The sequence below is a fragment of the Zonotrichia leucophrys genome, chromosome 9 (genome assembly GCF_028769735.1).
Source record: "Zonotrichia leucophrys gambelii isolate GWCS_2022_RI chromosome 9, RI_Zleu_2.0, whole genome shotgun sequence".
In the NCBI taxonomy this organism is placed as follows: domain Eukaryota; kingdom Metazoa; phylum Chordata; class Aves; order Passeriformes; family Passerellidae; genus Zonotrichia; species Zonotrichia leucophrys.
In genome coordinates, this window is record NC_088179.1 from 8,829,860 (window position 1) to 8,846,480 (window position 16,621).

Below are 16,621 nucleotides of genomic sequence, written 5' to 3' on the forward strand. Positions count from 1 at the left end.
CAATCCCAGTACATCCCCAGGGGACAGTATTTAGTTCCAGAGATTGTCAAGCCTGTACTCTAACACACTTGAATTAGTTGCTTGTGTACACTAAATCCATTTATTTTAAATTTATTTTGTCTACATTTAGTGAAATAAAAACATCGCCCTGTACAATCCACCATCAGCAGTGAGTACAACAGCAAAAATTATTATACAGTTTATACACACTAAAATCTTGTCCTTTTTCCTATAAAGAAACCAGAAAAAACCTAATCAATATAGAGTTTAATTTAGAAGAACTCAAATTACAGAAGGGAAAGCCAAAATTATTACGATTTTTTCTGAGCCCCCAGAAGTTCCTGATTCATGTTGTTGGAACAGTGAGTGCAGCTGGAAGAGTGAAGCATGCTCAAGTTGTCTTCTTGGGTCTTCAAAAAATTAGCAAGTATTTAAATTAAACATGTCTAGTTAAAAAAAAAAAAAACATTTGAAGCAGAGCAAGGTAAGTGGCAATTTTGCCTTACCACTCGTGGTTTCTTTTAAACCCAACTTATACAATGCGCGAAGTGCTAAGCAACACTACAGAAACACATTTACATCAACACTGAAGATCTGGGGAAATGAAATTCCAACAAATTTATTTTTTTAAATGAGCTGTATTTTCTAAAGTCATTTTTATTTCTCTGTTTTCATACAGTATTGAAAACAAACGCGGCACATTCACATTTTCCCGAAGAATTGTAAGGATGATCTCTACAGGGATAACGTTGAAAAGCCTGAAGCTCAATTAATTCATGTCAAAAACTCTCAAAAGGAGTAAAAGGCTTGATCTGAATGGTCTAGAACATGTACTGTAATTTAATAGAGAAGATGGTCGTCTTAATATTAATGATTTAAAAGAACTTCCCAGTTCATGCGAAGAGTATAGTCCAAGAATAAATCAAATTTTCTGAACGCATTTTATGCTACGTAAGTGTATACTTTGCGATCCTCAGGTGTTCGTGCCAAATATTCTCTCTCAATAAGTCCTTCAATACGTTTTTTAATAACAACTGGACTTGGTAAGAATCGGGCCTTCAGCTGCTGAGTTACCTAAAACAAAAGAAACCCAACAATATAAAATCACAGCGCAAGGAAGAACTTGATGTTACTCTAACAGAACACAACAACCAGAAAAAGGTATTAAGACAGAGATGGTGACAGCTACAGAGCATAAAAAGCAGCTTGCAGACTTCTGACAGTCCCTCCACTTGCTTGCTCATGTTGGGGTATGATTCAAAGCTCCACAGAGGCATGGTCACAACCTGAGAACGCTCCCAGTGTCACAGCTCTAAGGCAGTTCAGGAGTGCAAAATGTGTCCTGTGCTGGAGCTGTGTGAGCTTAGCAGTGAAAAGCAGCAGGACTGCTTCTCTGCCATGAGCTCAAATCTCACTAACCTGGACCCAACAGTCAGTAACATGATCAAAGCCAAAAATAATGTAAAGCACACTGGTTGGCTTTTCAAGCAATTTAACATCACAACAGCACCAAAAGTAGGAAGGAAAATTAGATACACCCATGAGTACATACTAAAGTGAAAGGTAACAATTTAGGTGTCTTCAGACAGACATGGAGAAAAGAAAGGATGGGTTAAATACAGCATCTCTCAAAAGCCTTTCAGAATCATGGCAGTTAGAGCTGTGTAACTTTAATGAGATAATAGCAAAAGCAAAACTCTGTACCAGCATACCTCTGCTACTAGCACATTGTGTTGCATCTTCTTTCTAGATTTCATTATCCGAACTATAGCAGCTTCTATCTCATGTTTTCTGTCATCATCTACTTTCTGCCTTGTTTCTTTCCTTTCTGGATCAGATTCTCCTTGTTTGGCAGCAACTTAAAGAAAATAGAGAATGTAAATTATGTTAACAAAATTAAAATGTGTTTCATTGTGTGTTAGCTTCACTATTTCATCTAGACATCAAGTTATATTTTCCTGAGTTTTGACATTTTCAAAGTTGATTTTTTTTTTTAAATGAAAAGCAGCCACAAGAACATACTAACACTTTCTGGCATATTTTGATAGCAACTGACAAGATAACAAACTGTTATTTAATTACGACTATGATAAAATTTGAACAGTACTCAAATCTGCTTACAGGCACAAGCAGCAGCACTTCTATAAGCTACTCAAGTGGTTATTATACACTCAGCTTCCCTTATTTTTTAAACCCAAATCACTGCCCAAAACCATTATAAGCTACCTGGTACTTGAAAATGGCTGTTGTATCATGGGCTAAAAACATCATTCATTTCACTGCAGTACAGCAACTTATGAGGCAATTTTCCTATTTTTGAATCAATCAGTAGCATATTTTTCATTTTATTATTTAATTTGAATTTTATTTTTCTTTCAGTATTTCCTGTAAGAGATAATTACAAATTTTGTAAAGTAAAAGGCTTAACTGACTTCCACACTGTTCTTGGCATTTGAATTTTCATTTTGATGCAACTAATCACCAAGAAAAAAAAGTTCTCTCCTTTTACCTCTATGGACATCAATCCTGCAAAAGATAATTTGAAGTTTTAAGGCAGACTGCAAGAGAATAGAATATAAAGCTGACTTACCCGTCTGAATCTTGACTCTGTGTAGTTTGGATGTGAACTGATCATTCACTGTAAATATGTGACCATTTTCTATTTCTTTTGACTTGGGCTCTTTTGTGAGGACACGTTGTGTTGGTTTGCCACATGCAAGGGACTGTAGGGCTCTAACCAGTTCTCTTTCAGGGATATCAGTTTCTTGCTGAATTTCCTAAAGAAGAATACTTTGTTAGCTCATGGCTGTGGCAGAAGTATTGTGTGTTGCACACATCAGGGATTGCTTAAAGTAATAATGTGACAGTTGTGGCACTTGAAAGGTCAGAACTCATTCAGCAGCAAGGTCTCAGTGGGTACTGTGCAAAATGATCCACCTGGGTCAGCACTCAGTGAATTCTGTCACATGAACAGTCACCATGAGCTGAAGGAGAAGAATGAATAACCAGCTGTTCCATTTCCCTGCAATTTCTGAGAGGACTGAAAGGATTTGTTAACTGTTTCCAGGGTTTGTTGAACAGGGTGAAACCAAACCTTCTGACTAACTCAGTGATGGAAAACATCCATGATGACCATCATTCATGGTCATCATTCCTGACCAAGAGATGCACAAATACTTTTGTGTTCAGCCATGCTGTTAAAAAGATTTTTACAAATGGAGCAAACAATGTCTGGTTTCACTGTAGCATACAAATACTCTAGATCATCATACTTCTCCCTTCTGAATAGCTCCAACAATTTATTTACAGCCCAGATGCCTTTGGCTAGGACTGCTCCAGGTGAAATAAAAAAGAGCCCATTATAGTGCAGCAAATATATGAATTTTGAAGAAGACAGTTTGTAAAACATGTACATAACCTTGTGTACCTCTGTCAGTGCTCTCAAGAGGCAGCTGAGAGATGGATGTTAGGCAAGTCAACAGTGGTCGTGAGCTAGTAAATAAATTACACTGGATGCAGAATGATGCCTTAATATGCTCTAGGAGAAGGCCAACTATGCTGCTCTCTCAGACCTAATGTGTTTACTGAGCTCTCTTCAGTAAAAGTTCATTTCTTCTCATCTCTTTTCTTCCTATTTCTAGCCTGAGGAAACTGCAGACACTTCTGATTTCACATTCCTATTCAGGCTCTTGAGGGACTTGTAGCAGCTAAAGAGAAAAAACAACCCTTGCAGACATGCAGCTGATGGCAAGAGCCATCCCTTTCTCAGCTTCCCCAACTCTGGCTCCAAGGGCAGTATCAAGCCCTTACACTGTCCCCATAAATTCCTGATTCTCATGGCACACAAGTCCATGTGATGACCTTAGCTTAAAAACAGCAGTAACAACTCCAAGTGATCAAAATGCTAAGATCTGTAAAGAACTATAACAACTTGTTAAAAGTTTAAAGAGTGACCAGAAAAATCAAACTAAATTCTATCAAATAATATTATTTCTTGAATATACTCAAGTTATTTCTTAAATCAACCCAGGGAAAAAAGCCACTTTTCTGTCTTCAGGCACCACTGACAACGTACAATAAAAATGATTTGGATGTAGTGGCTTTGACTCAGACTTTTATCAGGAACTAGACTGCATCTCATGCAGCACAGCACCTCCCTACCAGCTCTCTGTGATGCCAAGGCTCAGACAAAATGGGCATTATTTTTCAACTTGACACTACACACAGAGTGGTGACTTTACATGAAGCCACATAAAACTGTTTTCGACATAAGGTCAAATGAACTGGAATGAGGTAAAAAGAATAAAATCACCAGTCAAAAATTTAAAAAAAATCAGGGGTTTTGGTACCTTCTGCTTATAGATGATTAGGAAATACTATAATGTTCCTGAGAGTATTCTTAGAATAATGCATTCAGAAATACTTATACCATTTGAAGTTGTGAATATCCACATATTTTAACTATTTCCTAGTATCAAATAGTTTCTTCCCAAGCTGCTCATAGAAAGTTACTATTTCTTCCTTTGCTACTTTACTTCAAACACAGTTGTCACCTTCACACATTTTTTTTCAGATTCAGTACACAGTAGTATTAAAAAAAATCCCAAGAAGTTATAATCCTTTACATGGTCACAACAAAAAAACCTTACTGAAATGGACTGATCAGCATAAAATTTACCAAACCAAGGGAAGGTGAAAGATTTTAGAGCTTAGATAAAGAAAAAGCCCTAAAGGCTACAAACCAAACCCAGCTTATTAATGATGTAATGCCAGTGACATGCAGGCTCCCAAACTTAGATTTTTGATAAATAATTAAAATTGATCCTTTCAAAACTGCATCAGTTCTACAAGGCCATATATACACATACTCTGCTTTTAACAAAAGTGAAAGAAAGAGCAAAAGGGAATTTGAGGGGGTTTCATGCTACCCATACTTATACAAACCACTATTTGCTGTTGTACTTCACACTGAGCTATGAACACACTTGGACTATTTCACTTTTAGAATTTATAACCCAGCATTAAAGTAAGGACCACAAAGAATTGCACTGCAATATGCTGCCTCAGAAGGAGCCAAAAATTTCAAGCTGAATAAAAAAAATGCAGCTATGAATGTAAATTGGAATAACAGATGTTCCTGTGCTCTCTTTCCCTCAGCCTGTAGCATAATGTTTTCCTGAACATATTTTTATGTAGATATTTGATGTAGCAGTGAGAAATGTATACTTCTTCCTCATCTCCAAAAATGCCTTATTTTAAAGAACACATTGGATTTGTGCACAGGAGTAGTACTGATTAGACAATCTCAGTGCTAAAATATTACTAAGTGAGAGCTCTATCTGGGGGCTACAAAAGAGATAATTCTAGGTATGGAACTCTGTCAGTTCTATACAAGAACACAGACTATTAGAAGGAAAATGTGCAGAAAAAAAAATAATTTTATCATATTTATAACAGAAAATATTTTTAGTTTTATTTACAGACTGCAACTTGTGTGCCTTCCAGAGCATACAGCAAAAGAGGGAATCTTGTTTACAGTTCTAATATCTAGTTTAGAGTTCTAATCTCTCATTTTTGTGGAATTATTCCACAACTTCTACTATGGTCACATCTGTATTTCCTGTTTGTTAAACATAAAGAACCATGTTTATTTCTGATGCCATTACAAAAAGTGAGGATTTCACCTTTTAAAATACTGAGCTGTAATGTAAATCAACTGAAAAATATGTTGAGTACTATACAAGACTTGATTAATAAAACTGAATTTACAGAAAAAATTAGCATTCTTTGAAGGCCTGCATGAAGATTCTTCCTCTTCCACTTCAGAAGCATTAACTTACAACTATAAGGTCAGTAGATATCTGGCATATACAATTAAAAGTTGCTGTGCAGGAATACAATAAATGTATACTTTTTTTGTGAAGAAATTTTTCTACACAACGATTTACATTTCCAGAGTATCTTATGGATAATTTTTGCATTATCAGTATCCCATTTTTCCCCTCAATCACGTGGCCTAATGGTTATTAGGAATATTAATAGGATCTTGTCAAGTTTGCAATTAATAATCACACTGAATGCAAAATAAAACAGCAAAGTCTGTTCAGCTGTGAAGGCAACTTCAGAGGAATCTGTTGAGCTGTGAATCTGCAGAAACACTTTGTGTATCAGACAGCTTTGGATACACCAGCACACACAAGTCAGCTGCCATGCTCTGCTGCACTGAAAGCACCCAGCTGACACAAGAGAGAAGGAATGGGTGCCCAGCACTCAGCAGTCCATCAGGGTATCCAATAATCAATGAACAAAGATAAAATGCATTCTCCTCTGAAGTTTTCATAAGCTTTCCTGGCTGGGGTTAAAGACAACTCCCACACACTTCACCAAAGAAACCAAGCAACACAAATATGCCTCCTTAATGTTTTAGTTCAAGTGGGACACAAAGCAAGAGCTTAAGAACTCCCAAACCAGAAATAAACAAAACATACAGCCTAAAAGCAGATAGACATATTTCTCTATCATCTGGTCCTGGTAAAATAAAGTATGATTTAGAGCATGTATTAAAAACTCTATTTTTCACTGCTCTCCCAAGTGTTATTTATTTATATATGGGTAAGGATCTATTACTCATTAAGACTGCAATTTGGTGGAAAAAGGCAGCTACCAGCCCAATTTCAAAATCAGCTTCAAGAAAAAAGAGAGCTGTTAAGTTCCCCTTCTTGTTTTCACTGCCTCAAATATTCTGCAAAGTACTCAAAGCTCTAATGCTCCTGCAATGGATTTCATAACACACAGGACTTTGTGTTCTAAAATAACGTTCTAAATTATCAGCAGTTTATTAAGAGTACCTTATCAAATCCTGCCTTCCTTAATCACTACTGAGACCCTTTCAAAGAAACTTTCTTTATTAACAGGCTAGAAGTATGCCAAATAAGCTGAAAACACAATCCAAACAAAAAGGCAGATGATTACTATGCATAGCACAGTCAAAAGCAGATGAGAAAACCTGGAAATCAACTGTTTCAAACTGCACCCGTATTGCTTTTCAAGGCTGCCAATGCTCTCTCAAACAGAAGATAATGTTCAAAACAAAACTATAAATTTATCTTAACAATAAAGTGCTCACACAACAAAGCACATGATCCTCCTCCTCTCCTAAAGCCTTCATCATCATCTCTCAGCTGACATTTCAACCTTTCCCAGCAACACCCCTCTGGTCTCCTCGTTAAGAATCTATCCCGACCCTTTTTCACCGTCCTTTCTGGCTGATCAGCTCAGAGAAGGCCTGGAAGTTCTTTGATTCATCCTCCAAGCTCGGTCCAGCCTGCCAATTTGACTTAGGTATTCAAGAAGCCAGGATACAAACCCTTCTCCACCCTTTGGCCTCTAAATCCAGCTTCTCAAAGACAAAATGAGGAAATGGAGCCACCTGCTGCATTTCAGCTTTAGCTTTTCTACAGCTCAATCACCTGGGTCAACCACACTCACAATTCTCAAACATTTCTGGAACCTTCAGCTCCCAAATAATTTCCTCCCCCAGAACAGCTTCCCAGGTGCATTGCTAGTGATCTGCTTGGCCTGATCCATACTCAAATAAAATGAGAGCCACCTGATCTTCAAATGCCTAACTCAAGAGGACAAGAAAGTGCCCAAACCAGTTATTTAGAATCAGGTGAGAAACCCACACACTTACCTCAAAGGTGTATTTTTCTCTGTTGTTAAATAGCATTAATATTGTCATCTGGAAAGTGGAGACTTGCAATATGTGCTTCCGTGTGTTCGAGCCAGTTACTTGGGCACCTCCCACACCGACTTCTGAGCCATCTTCCTATTTTAAAATTCCAAAACTACTGTTAGATTATTCTTACTGAGAAATGTTTTATCCTGCTAAGATGAAAGTTTCATGTGAAACATTTCTCTAGAGGATCAGCCTACAGAATGACAGAAAAGCAAACACCTGGGGGCATGGCCAGGATGCTGCTCCAGCAGCTGCCTTACAATGCCAGGGAGACTGAGCTCCGTACAGAGCCCAGGCCAGGCCATCCACAGCCACCAATCAAACACTGACCATTGCTAAGGATGGAGACTTCACTACCTCTAAGGCCCCTGTTCCATTATTTGTCCACCCTTCAAGTTTTCTTAAGCTTATCTTTCAAGTTATCAACATATTTATCCCACAGCAACACAATTTCAACATCCTCACAAGTGCATGTTATTAATACTTTGTTCTAAGAATTTTGCTTTCAATTTGCATTGCCTCCCACATCTCCAAGCACGTTGCCATTACTAGTTCTAGCTTAGCATTTTAGTACTGGTCTAATCACTATGAAATTCCTTTCTTGTACATATAGAAATTATGCACTGTACTTCTATAAACTCTGCTAGAGTCTTGTTTTTGAAAAAATGTTGTCTGCATTGCACTCTGCATGTGAAAAGCAGGCTAAACTTGACTTAGCAAAAATAAGTAACAAGTTCCTTTTCACTTTTCACTGACAGTCAAAAAAATCCAAACCACTCAAATGATTGAGGTCCCTTCAAGATCACATGTATTACTTTTCTACAAGTAAAACATGATGCTGAGTGATGCATTCAAATTAAATTCAGAGGGGAAAAAAAGTCAAAGCAAAACTACTGCACAGAAAGAATCAGATTATAAGGCTGATGGAAAGCATCTTTTTCTTACTCTTACATTCTCAATGGGTTTGATTTTATTTTACAAAAGTCTGGAGCTACAAAAAAAAAAGCATTTGCTTACTTTTAACAAAAGATACAATATTTATATAATCTTGATTCTTGATACCTTTTTAACAGGCCCATAGAAAGTGGCATTGAGATCTGCAGAACCCATGTGATGCTGGAGTGTCAGCTGTCGCCCACTGTGTTTGGCTAAATAAAATCTGCAATAGAATTGAAATGAAAACAACATATAGCTCACATTTTGTATTGAAGAGGAAATACATTTTAAAAGTTACATAGTCTTTTGGAGCTATTGAGGACATTCTTAGAACATTTTTGCTTTTTCAAAACATTAACTTTTGTCAGAATTTTGTTTAAAATCTCCCAAAACCACCAAAGCATCATAATGCAAGCACTGCATTCTCTAATTTTCACATGAGCTGAAAAAGAACAGTTTGCTAGCACATCTTTAACAGCAAAGCTGTTAAAAAAAATTCTGTACAGGTAAAAAAAATCTGTACAGGTAAGTTTAGAAAGTTTCTTCTTAAACCTCTACCTAAAAATCTGTAGTAATACATACCTTCTAAATATTTCAAAAGCATGTCTGGGAGCTGGAGGGATGTTGCACTTTGGTGTGGCTGACTGGGTAGGCCAGTAACCTGTTGTGAGGACACGCACTGTGAGATCAACACCTCCTAGTGAGACCTAGGGTAGTTGGAAGAAAACATACACTATTTTAAAACAAGACCATGTTTCACTTTGTATCAGTGTAAAATATTTAGAATTTTGTCTAGCTACAAAAGAAACAGACATATCTGTAAACATTCTTTTTACAAAACCAGACAAATACATTGATTCATCACTATCAGAGTAGATGGTACAGCAAAAATCCTCCACATTATTCCCCTCTGGCATTTAAGAGCATACAGAATTGAACAAAAGGAATTCTTAATCAAGAACTAAGTGTCTGTGATCATAAACAGAACTTGTGATACATACAACAAATCTTTGTAAATGGGTTTTTTGATGACATGCAATCAAGCTGGGTTGCATGAAATGTGCCAGTTTCCAAATAACTCTTTCTAAATGTATTCTCTGGAAGAAGGGAGGAGATACTGCCTAGCTAATATTAAACCATAGGGAGCTTACCTCTGGACTGCCACGCCAACAGTTCCTCACTTTTGCACAGCCCACCTACTCTCTCTCCCTAAGGACAGCCATGACTCTGAATATTCAGCACTGGTGAGGAAACATTCCCCAGCTCAAGGCTGATCTACAAAGATGTGTTGGTAGATGATAAAGGTCTGGCTACCAGTGATGCATATTCCTCATTAGGTATCCCAACTAAGCTGAGCATTATTAAGCTTAAAATGGACTACTTTGAGCGTTAGGAGGTAGAATCAATACTTTCAAAGAACACACATTATACGTGTGTTCTTTGAAGGTAAAAAACTAAAGCAAACAATATTCAACTTACATAAATCCACTACACAGAAATAGAACACATTATGTTTTAGAAGGTCAAAAACTGCCACCTGAACTCTAACTTTCATTATTCAATAGCAGAGTAGCATTCCTATGCACTACAGAAGAGTTTTTGTATTGTGTGTACTGAATGCCTGTGTGCACCAACCTGCTTGTGCCCAGGAAACCTAAACAAGCTTCAACAATTTTCTTCCTCCAGACTGAGTGTGGGAAAAGGCCATCAGTGTAGACAGAAAGATACAGAAAATATATTTATCTGGAACTGAAACATTTGAGCTGAGATGGCAACAATTTCCCAAAATCTTTTGGTCTTTGCCAGACCAGAACACAGCACTAATTCAGAATGTCTCCCATCCTACATTATAAGCAGTTGGTACAAAGTTTTGGCAGCATTTTATTTTACAACATGTCTTTTCAGCATGAAAATGGTATGAACTAGTGGAAAGTACCCTGAAGTGACCCAGTCCTTACAGAACAAAAAGGAATGAATGTTCCAGGATCCCAGTTACAGAAATTTCTCAATGTCTAAGCCTGGACTTCTCCTGGTGCTGAGCTTTCCACTTTCTGAGAGCAAATCAATCATCTACACAGACCCTGGCACTGCCTGTATCTCAGGACAGAGGATCCAGAAGGAAACTTTGCAGGCAGGATTATTTGGAGAAAAGCAGATGCCTGACACCTCTAGGAGGCACTGTACACATTCAAGGTACTGAAACTGTTTAAAAAGGAGCAGAACAAACTATTTCCTATGAAATACAGCATCACCAGCAATTTAACAGTAACAAAATCCCCCAAATCTTCCTGTATTTCCTAAATAGTGCTTCTGGAAATTTCATTAAAAGGCCACAATTAGGCTGACCACAGGGAAACCATCACATGAACTGCTGGTGTCTTGCCAAGAGAAAGATGAAGTTTCAAATAAAGCCTAACAGAACATCTGTTAACATTTTAAATTCATCTTCTTAGCTGTATATAGCTAAAAAGAAGATAGAGCTATCATTTATTAACTCGCTTATTTTGAGATTGTCACGTAAAGTACACGAATCTTTAAGCACAACTCTCAATTTCCCTACATGTCCAAGCCTGCCATGCTACCAAAAAAAGGGAGTGGTCCAACAAATTTTAATTGAAATTTATATTTCAGGCATTCCAGAAGCAAAACATGACTAGTCTCTAAAGCAGAGAAACCAAACAAACCAGTAATAAAGCTGCCTGTCCAAAAACACCTTTATCCAATTCCTCTCCATCCTTTTCTGAATCCCATTAGAGAACATGCTGTTCTCCTACTCATGATGAGTCACAGAATGCTGATGAGGAGGATTTCAGCCAACTGCTTCACAAGACAACAAAGATTTCATATCACCTTGCACAACCAGGGACACTGGACAGAGTATATCCATGAAAATACTCCTGGCATTTAGATTTCTGAAAAAGAATGATGTCTCCCTAAAATATTCCAGGGGCCTACTTTTACAAGGCAGTGTAGTTTTTCTAATTGAACAACTACATCAATATTTGACAATTTTCAAGAAAACATCAAAACCCAAATTTTGAAATCTGCAATAAAACAGCAGATTTAGCAAAGGCATTAATTGTGCCAGGAAAGCTCAACCTGAGATGGTGTGCTTTGTAAATACCTGCAGCACGCAGCATTTTTCTTGCTCTTAGCAAAAAATACACATCACAGGTGACTATTAACCTTGAAGAATGGGAGGCTGAGCTGGGAAATACTCATGGGCACAACACTGGGGCGGGCACAGCTGGGCGGGCGCAGCTGGCAGCCGGGGCCGGGCACACGGCGCCCCCTGGCGGTGCCGCCCGGCAGAGCCGCTGAGCCGGCAGCCACGGCCCAGCCCTTCGGACTCTCAAATTTTATGGAATGGAACTGGCACTTCTTGAGCTGTGCATGGAAGTCCCAGCTGACTCTGGCATTTCAGGAAATGCTGATATAGTTTATAAGGTAAGACACACAGTGAAAAAAGGAACAAGCTGTACAAGCTGACCAAGTCCTTCTCAGCACACTCATTTACCAACAAATGAAGAACCACAAGCGTGGACACAGGTGCAGAGCTTGTACTGAAGCAAAAGGTCAAGCACACAGGCCCCAGCACTTACCCCTGTTGCCTGAAGATGTTGCCTGAACTCATCCATCGTTGTGTTTGAGATGCTCATGTCCCTGAACATTCCTTCCAGTTTCGACGTGAATTGACATCCACATTCAGTCTAAAACCACACAAAATCATTTGTTGTACCAACACTGTGATAACAAAGCTTCTGATAGGCAAACTGCAAGACTAAAGTTAGCTTATAAATCCCCCAAATTACATTTCTATACTTTTGGTTACTGGAATTTCCATTTGCATTACATTCAGCTCTCAGAAAATACTCCTATCTTTATATAAAGATCTAACCCTACACAGATCTTAACTTGCTTTCCTTCTCTTTTCTCCATTACTGTATTTTTGTCTTAGACTTGTATATCATATTAAAAAACTGTGAAAGCTTATCAAATCAAGACATGCACTTTCACCTGCTTTTAGCACCATTCTGTAAAGGGGAATGAACCCTATTTATATCACAAGGAAACTCTTTTGTCCTAGGAGTGTTTTATTTTGAAGGCTGACTGCAGATTACCCAGCAAGATTCCTAGGCCTGTGAGAATCAGGAACACCTGCACAGGGACAGATGTGCACAGGCAGGACTGTGTGCCTGTTTCTAACATATACTGTGGATATATGGCAAAGGAAACCTGCTAGATTCAGCATCCTGACCACTCTGCAGCTCTGTAAGAAAAGAGAAGAAGGCACTTCATGTGCACTGATTCACCTTGCAAACGCGTGTGTGCCCTGTGCTTTCTGAATCACCAGGCTCAAAGTGGTGGAGAGGTAACCGAGAAGGAATTAATACTGAGAAATTTGGAGAAATCTGATACAAACAGGCTTGGCTCACTGATAGAATATGAAGTTCAAAAATAAGTATCATTTTAGGATCCCTCTGCTTCAGAAGTGCTCTAATCATTTATCATGCAACTTGAGAAGAAGCTGCAATAGAACTTTAAGGTCTGTTCAACTTTAGACCTTACCTTCTACTCCATCTCTTGGTCTATTTAATCAGTATTTACCCAACTAAAGAAAATATGTTTCTAAAGACTGATATGAAAATTTTTTTTTTCAAACCACTTAATCAAAAAGGAATTGAGCACTATCACCAGTCTGCTGATGGAGACAACTAAAAAACAGCAACACAAGCAATAAAAAAATTGTACTGTGAATAGCAGAAAATCCAGGACAATAGACAGTCTTCAAATTAAATCACTGCAGTTGTCCTATTATTTAGAAACTTAGAAAAAAATTGTTTTCTAGACTGCATTCTCATCACAGGGGCTTTTCAGTACTTCCTTCCTTTTATTTTAATGAAAATATTTGAAAAACCTTTTGTTGTTTCTCTTGGGGCTTTCAAAATCAGCTCTGTATTTAGCAGGCATCAAGATTATATTATCTATATGTCTCATGTAAAACCAGAAGAAACCATATTTATGAAAAACAAGAAAGAAAGAAAAAACCCTAAAAATTATGCAAGTACTGTCTTACCTTTAATTTGGAGATCATATTTTTCTCAGAGTCATCTGAAACACTCTTATTTGTGAGAAGCCTTCTTGCCAAGTGCTGCTTGTAATAGCGTTCAAAAACATCTTTCTCTTGCATAAACCTGAATAAAACCATTGCCTTATCCAATATAGTTTCTACTTCTTGCTCTGTTAGCTGTAAAAGAAATAATTTGCTGGTTTTAATTTTCCAGCACAAGTGTCTTACGCAACCTAAGTACTTCAAGTAATTCACAGCAGCAGATGGTCTAACAGTAACCAACAAAACTGGTCCAATATATGACTGACAGCCTAGAGAACAGTGCACTAACTCAATAAAGTGGAGTAAGAAATAGATCTAAAATGAAAGGCAAGAGCAAGGGAAGAGGGAAACAAGGGGTAGAATTTGATAAATACAGTAAAAGTTCCTGGGTAAGTTTAAAACAGCATGAGGGAAAGCAGTACTAGGAGTAAAAAAGTTAGTTGGAATTAAAGCTTTTTTCTGTTAAGACATCCTTTGCAAAGCCTGTCTAGTGCCACATAAATAAAATGATTATTTGTTTTGTAAAAAAACAGAATTTACTATTTGATTCCCAAAGCATAAGTAACATGCTCTAATACTAAGTTTTATTTAGAGTAACTGAAGCCTCAGCTGAACCATCCTGGCCACTCTGGATTCAATACCTCAGAAAATGCCATGAAAGAAGCTAAGACTGAAGGCAACAGATGTACTCAGAACTAGAAGACAGATATGGTAATAGTTCTCTAATATGCAAAACCAGTAAAAAGCAGCAAAGACAAACCCTTTTCTTTAACCAAATTAATTTTCAAAAGAAATTATTAGATAATGAGAATAGTTGCTAAACTATAAATATACTTAAGGAAATGATATATAAGGTTTCAAAAGAAGAGAGCTGCAGAATCTACCACAACCTAATTGCTTTTTTGAGATATATTTGCTATAAGGAGTTCAGGTATGCTGCTTCAGAGGTAGGTGACAAGCCACACAGATCTCCTTATGCCTGATTTTTCTGTAAGTTTAGATCTAAAGTGTTATAAGCTCAGACATGTTACACACACCTTTTCAAGGTAAAATTCTAATTTCTCTTAATATAAAAAAAATTCTGCAAAAAGTAGCTTAGTTTAATTTCATCCAAGTTTACAGCATAAAAAGCATGACATTTTGAGCTGGTTTATACTTACCCCCTTGACTCCCTTTTTCAGCTTATCATCAATAAATAAGGAGAGGTACTCTGGAGACCTGGAGTTGAGGTTGAGGAAGTACTCGAAGTCCCCTGCGATCGTCTGCTTGAAGAGCCGGTCGTTATTGAAAGATTCCTGGAGGAAGCGATCAAATCGACTCTTCAAGTCCAGCAAACCCTGTCAAAAATGACAAGAAAGCAAAGCCATTTTCACTGATGTGAAGCTGGAAGCTGGGAAACAATAATAATAGATGAGGCCATAGAGAAGACCAGATCTACAGTCAGAGGTTCTGCAATGCTCTCTGTTCAGAATTGTTAGAAGGTATCTGAAATGTCATTTGCCTTTTCAAATTTCTATTGCTGCCATGAATCTCTTATAGAAGCAATTTTCACATAAACTGGCTAAAGTATTGGTGTCAAACACTGGTGCAGTTTGTTATAATGCCCTTCTCAGATAAAGAAAGCTTTTTAAACACCCTTGTTAAACAGGTTGACTTCCTGTATTTTTGAATCAACAACTCAAAGGAGGCATTTGTTGCACTCATTAAGCCTTTTCTATTCCAAACAACATAGACAAAGTCAGTATCATAAACACAGCAGATGGGAAAGCTGAGGCTGAGCACCCATTAAGTGCATCCCTAGAGCTACTGAACAAGTTTGAGGAGAAAACACACTGCAACAACAGGCCTAAACTTGTCAGTGTTTGTGTCTCTCTCTAATTTAATCCAGGGACATGTTCTGCATTATTCAGTTGTGTGTTTCTTGCTGATCATTAGGAGTCACTGGGAGCATATGAAAATTAGATACATGCATCAGGGTCCTGAACTGAACCACCTCTTCTGAACTAAACCATTGGACTCTCAGCATCATTTTTAGATCTTCGGCCAAGGTTAAAGCAACTGAGTATAGAAGGGGGAAGCATCTTAAGATCACCTGAGCATCTTGCTAAATAAATATGATACAGGTTTTAACTGAGACAGCATTTGGCAGGCAGGTGGAGAGAATTTTACTTGAGTTAGATTTGTCAGGGACAATCACTGCCTGCAAAAACTCTAAGTTAAGTGATATTTATGTCTTCAGGTTCTTAAGAAATTATTCATATGAGGTTACTTAAAGAAGCCATTCAAGAATTACTCAAAGAAGTAGTAATATTTCTTAGGAACTCACCATCTCACTTAAAGGAATGATCTTTAGACAGGCTAATTAATGCGTATTAGAAATTTTAAATTCAAAGTAAATCCCACTATCTCTCTGTTTACCAAGGTTAGCTCATGTCTCCTCTCCAGGAGTACACCATCTGAACAACCTGGTGTTAAACAGGAGAAACTGTTAGTACCTTGAATTACAAAAGCATTTCAACATCCCTTCAAACTATTATACAAAGTTTTAAATCTAATCCCCTGGCAATGCTGTTGCAAGCATCTCACCAATTATGCTCAGGGTGATGTCATGTTGTGGAAGCAGTGCTGAGCTATGAGGGAGTTTTTTTCTTGATGGTTTAATGCAGCTTCCATGTCTGTCTCCTTAGTGCCATTGTCCTTGACAGATTCACACGAACATGGCTGAGATGAAAAGAGCAGGGTGCTTTCTCAATTCATAGATATTCCTCTCTGCTTCCATCCCCTCAGGGGAAGTGGTGGATAAACCTTTCCGGGTTTTTTTCAGCCTGAATGTC

The 16,621-nt window shown here is 37.7% G+C and overlaps 1 protein-coding gene across 1 annotated transcript in view; it reads right to left on the bottom strand.

Annotated features, from left to right (window-relative positions):
* Window positions 1-593: 593 nt before the first annotated feature.
* Window positions 594-16,621, bottom strand: part of CUL3 (cullin 3) — a 55,101-nt gene continuing 39,073 nt past the window's right edge. Inside the window, exons 8-16 of the mRNA XM_064720556.1 lie at window positions 14,948-15,124; window positions 13,752-13,922; window positions 12,277-12,384; window positions 9,257-9,381; window positions 8,801-8,897; window positions 7,694-7,828; window positions 2,591-2,777; window positions 1,713-1,858; window positions 594-1,074 (exon numbers count right to left, since the gene is read on the bottom strand). Of these exons, the coding sequence (XP_064576626.1) occupies window positions 943-1,074; window positions 1,713-1,858; window positions 2,591-2,777; window positions 7,694-7,828; window positions 8,801-8,897; window positions 9,257-9,381; window positions 12,277-12,384; window positions 13,752-13,922; window positions 14,948-15,124 (1,278 nt within the window). The 3' untranslated portion in view covers window positions 594-942. The remainder of the gene's footprint in view (window positions 1,075-1,712; window positions 1,859-2,590; window positions 2,778-7,693; window positions 7,829-8,800; window positions 8,898-9,256; window positions 9,382-12,276; window positions 12,385-13,751; window positions 13,923-14,947; window positions 15,125-16,621) is intronic.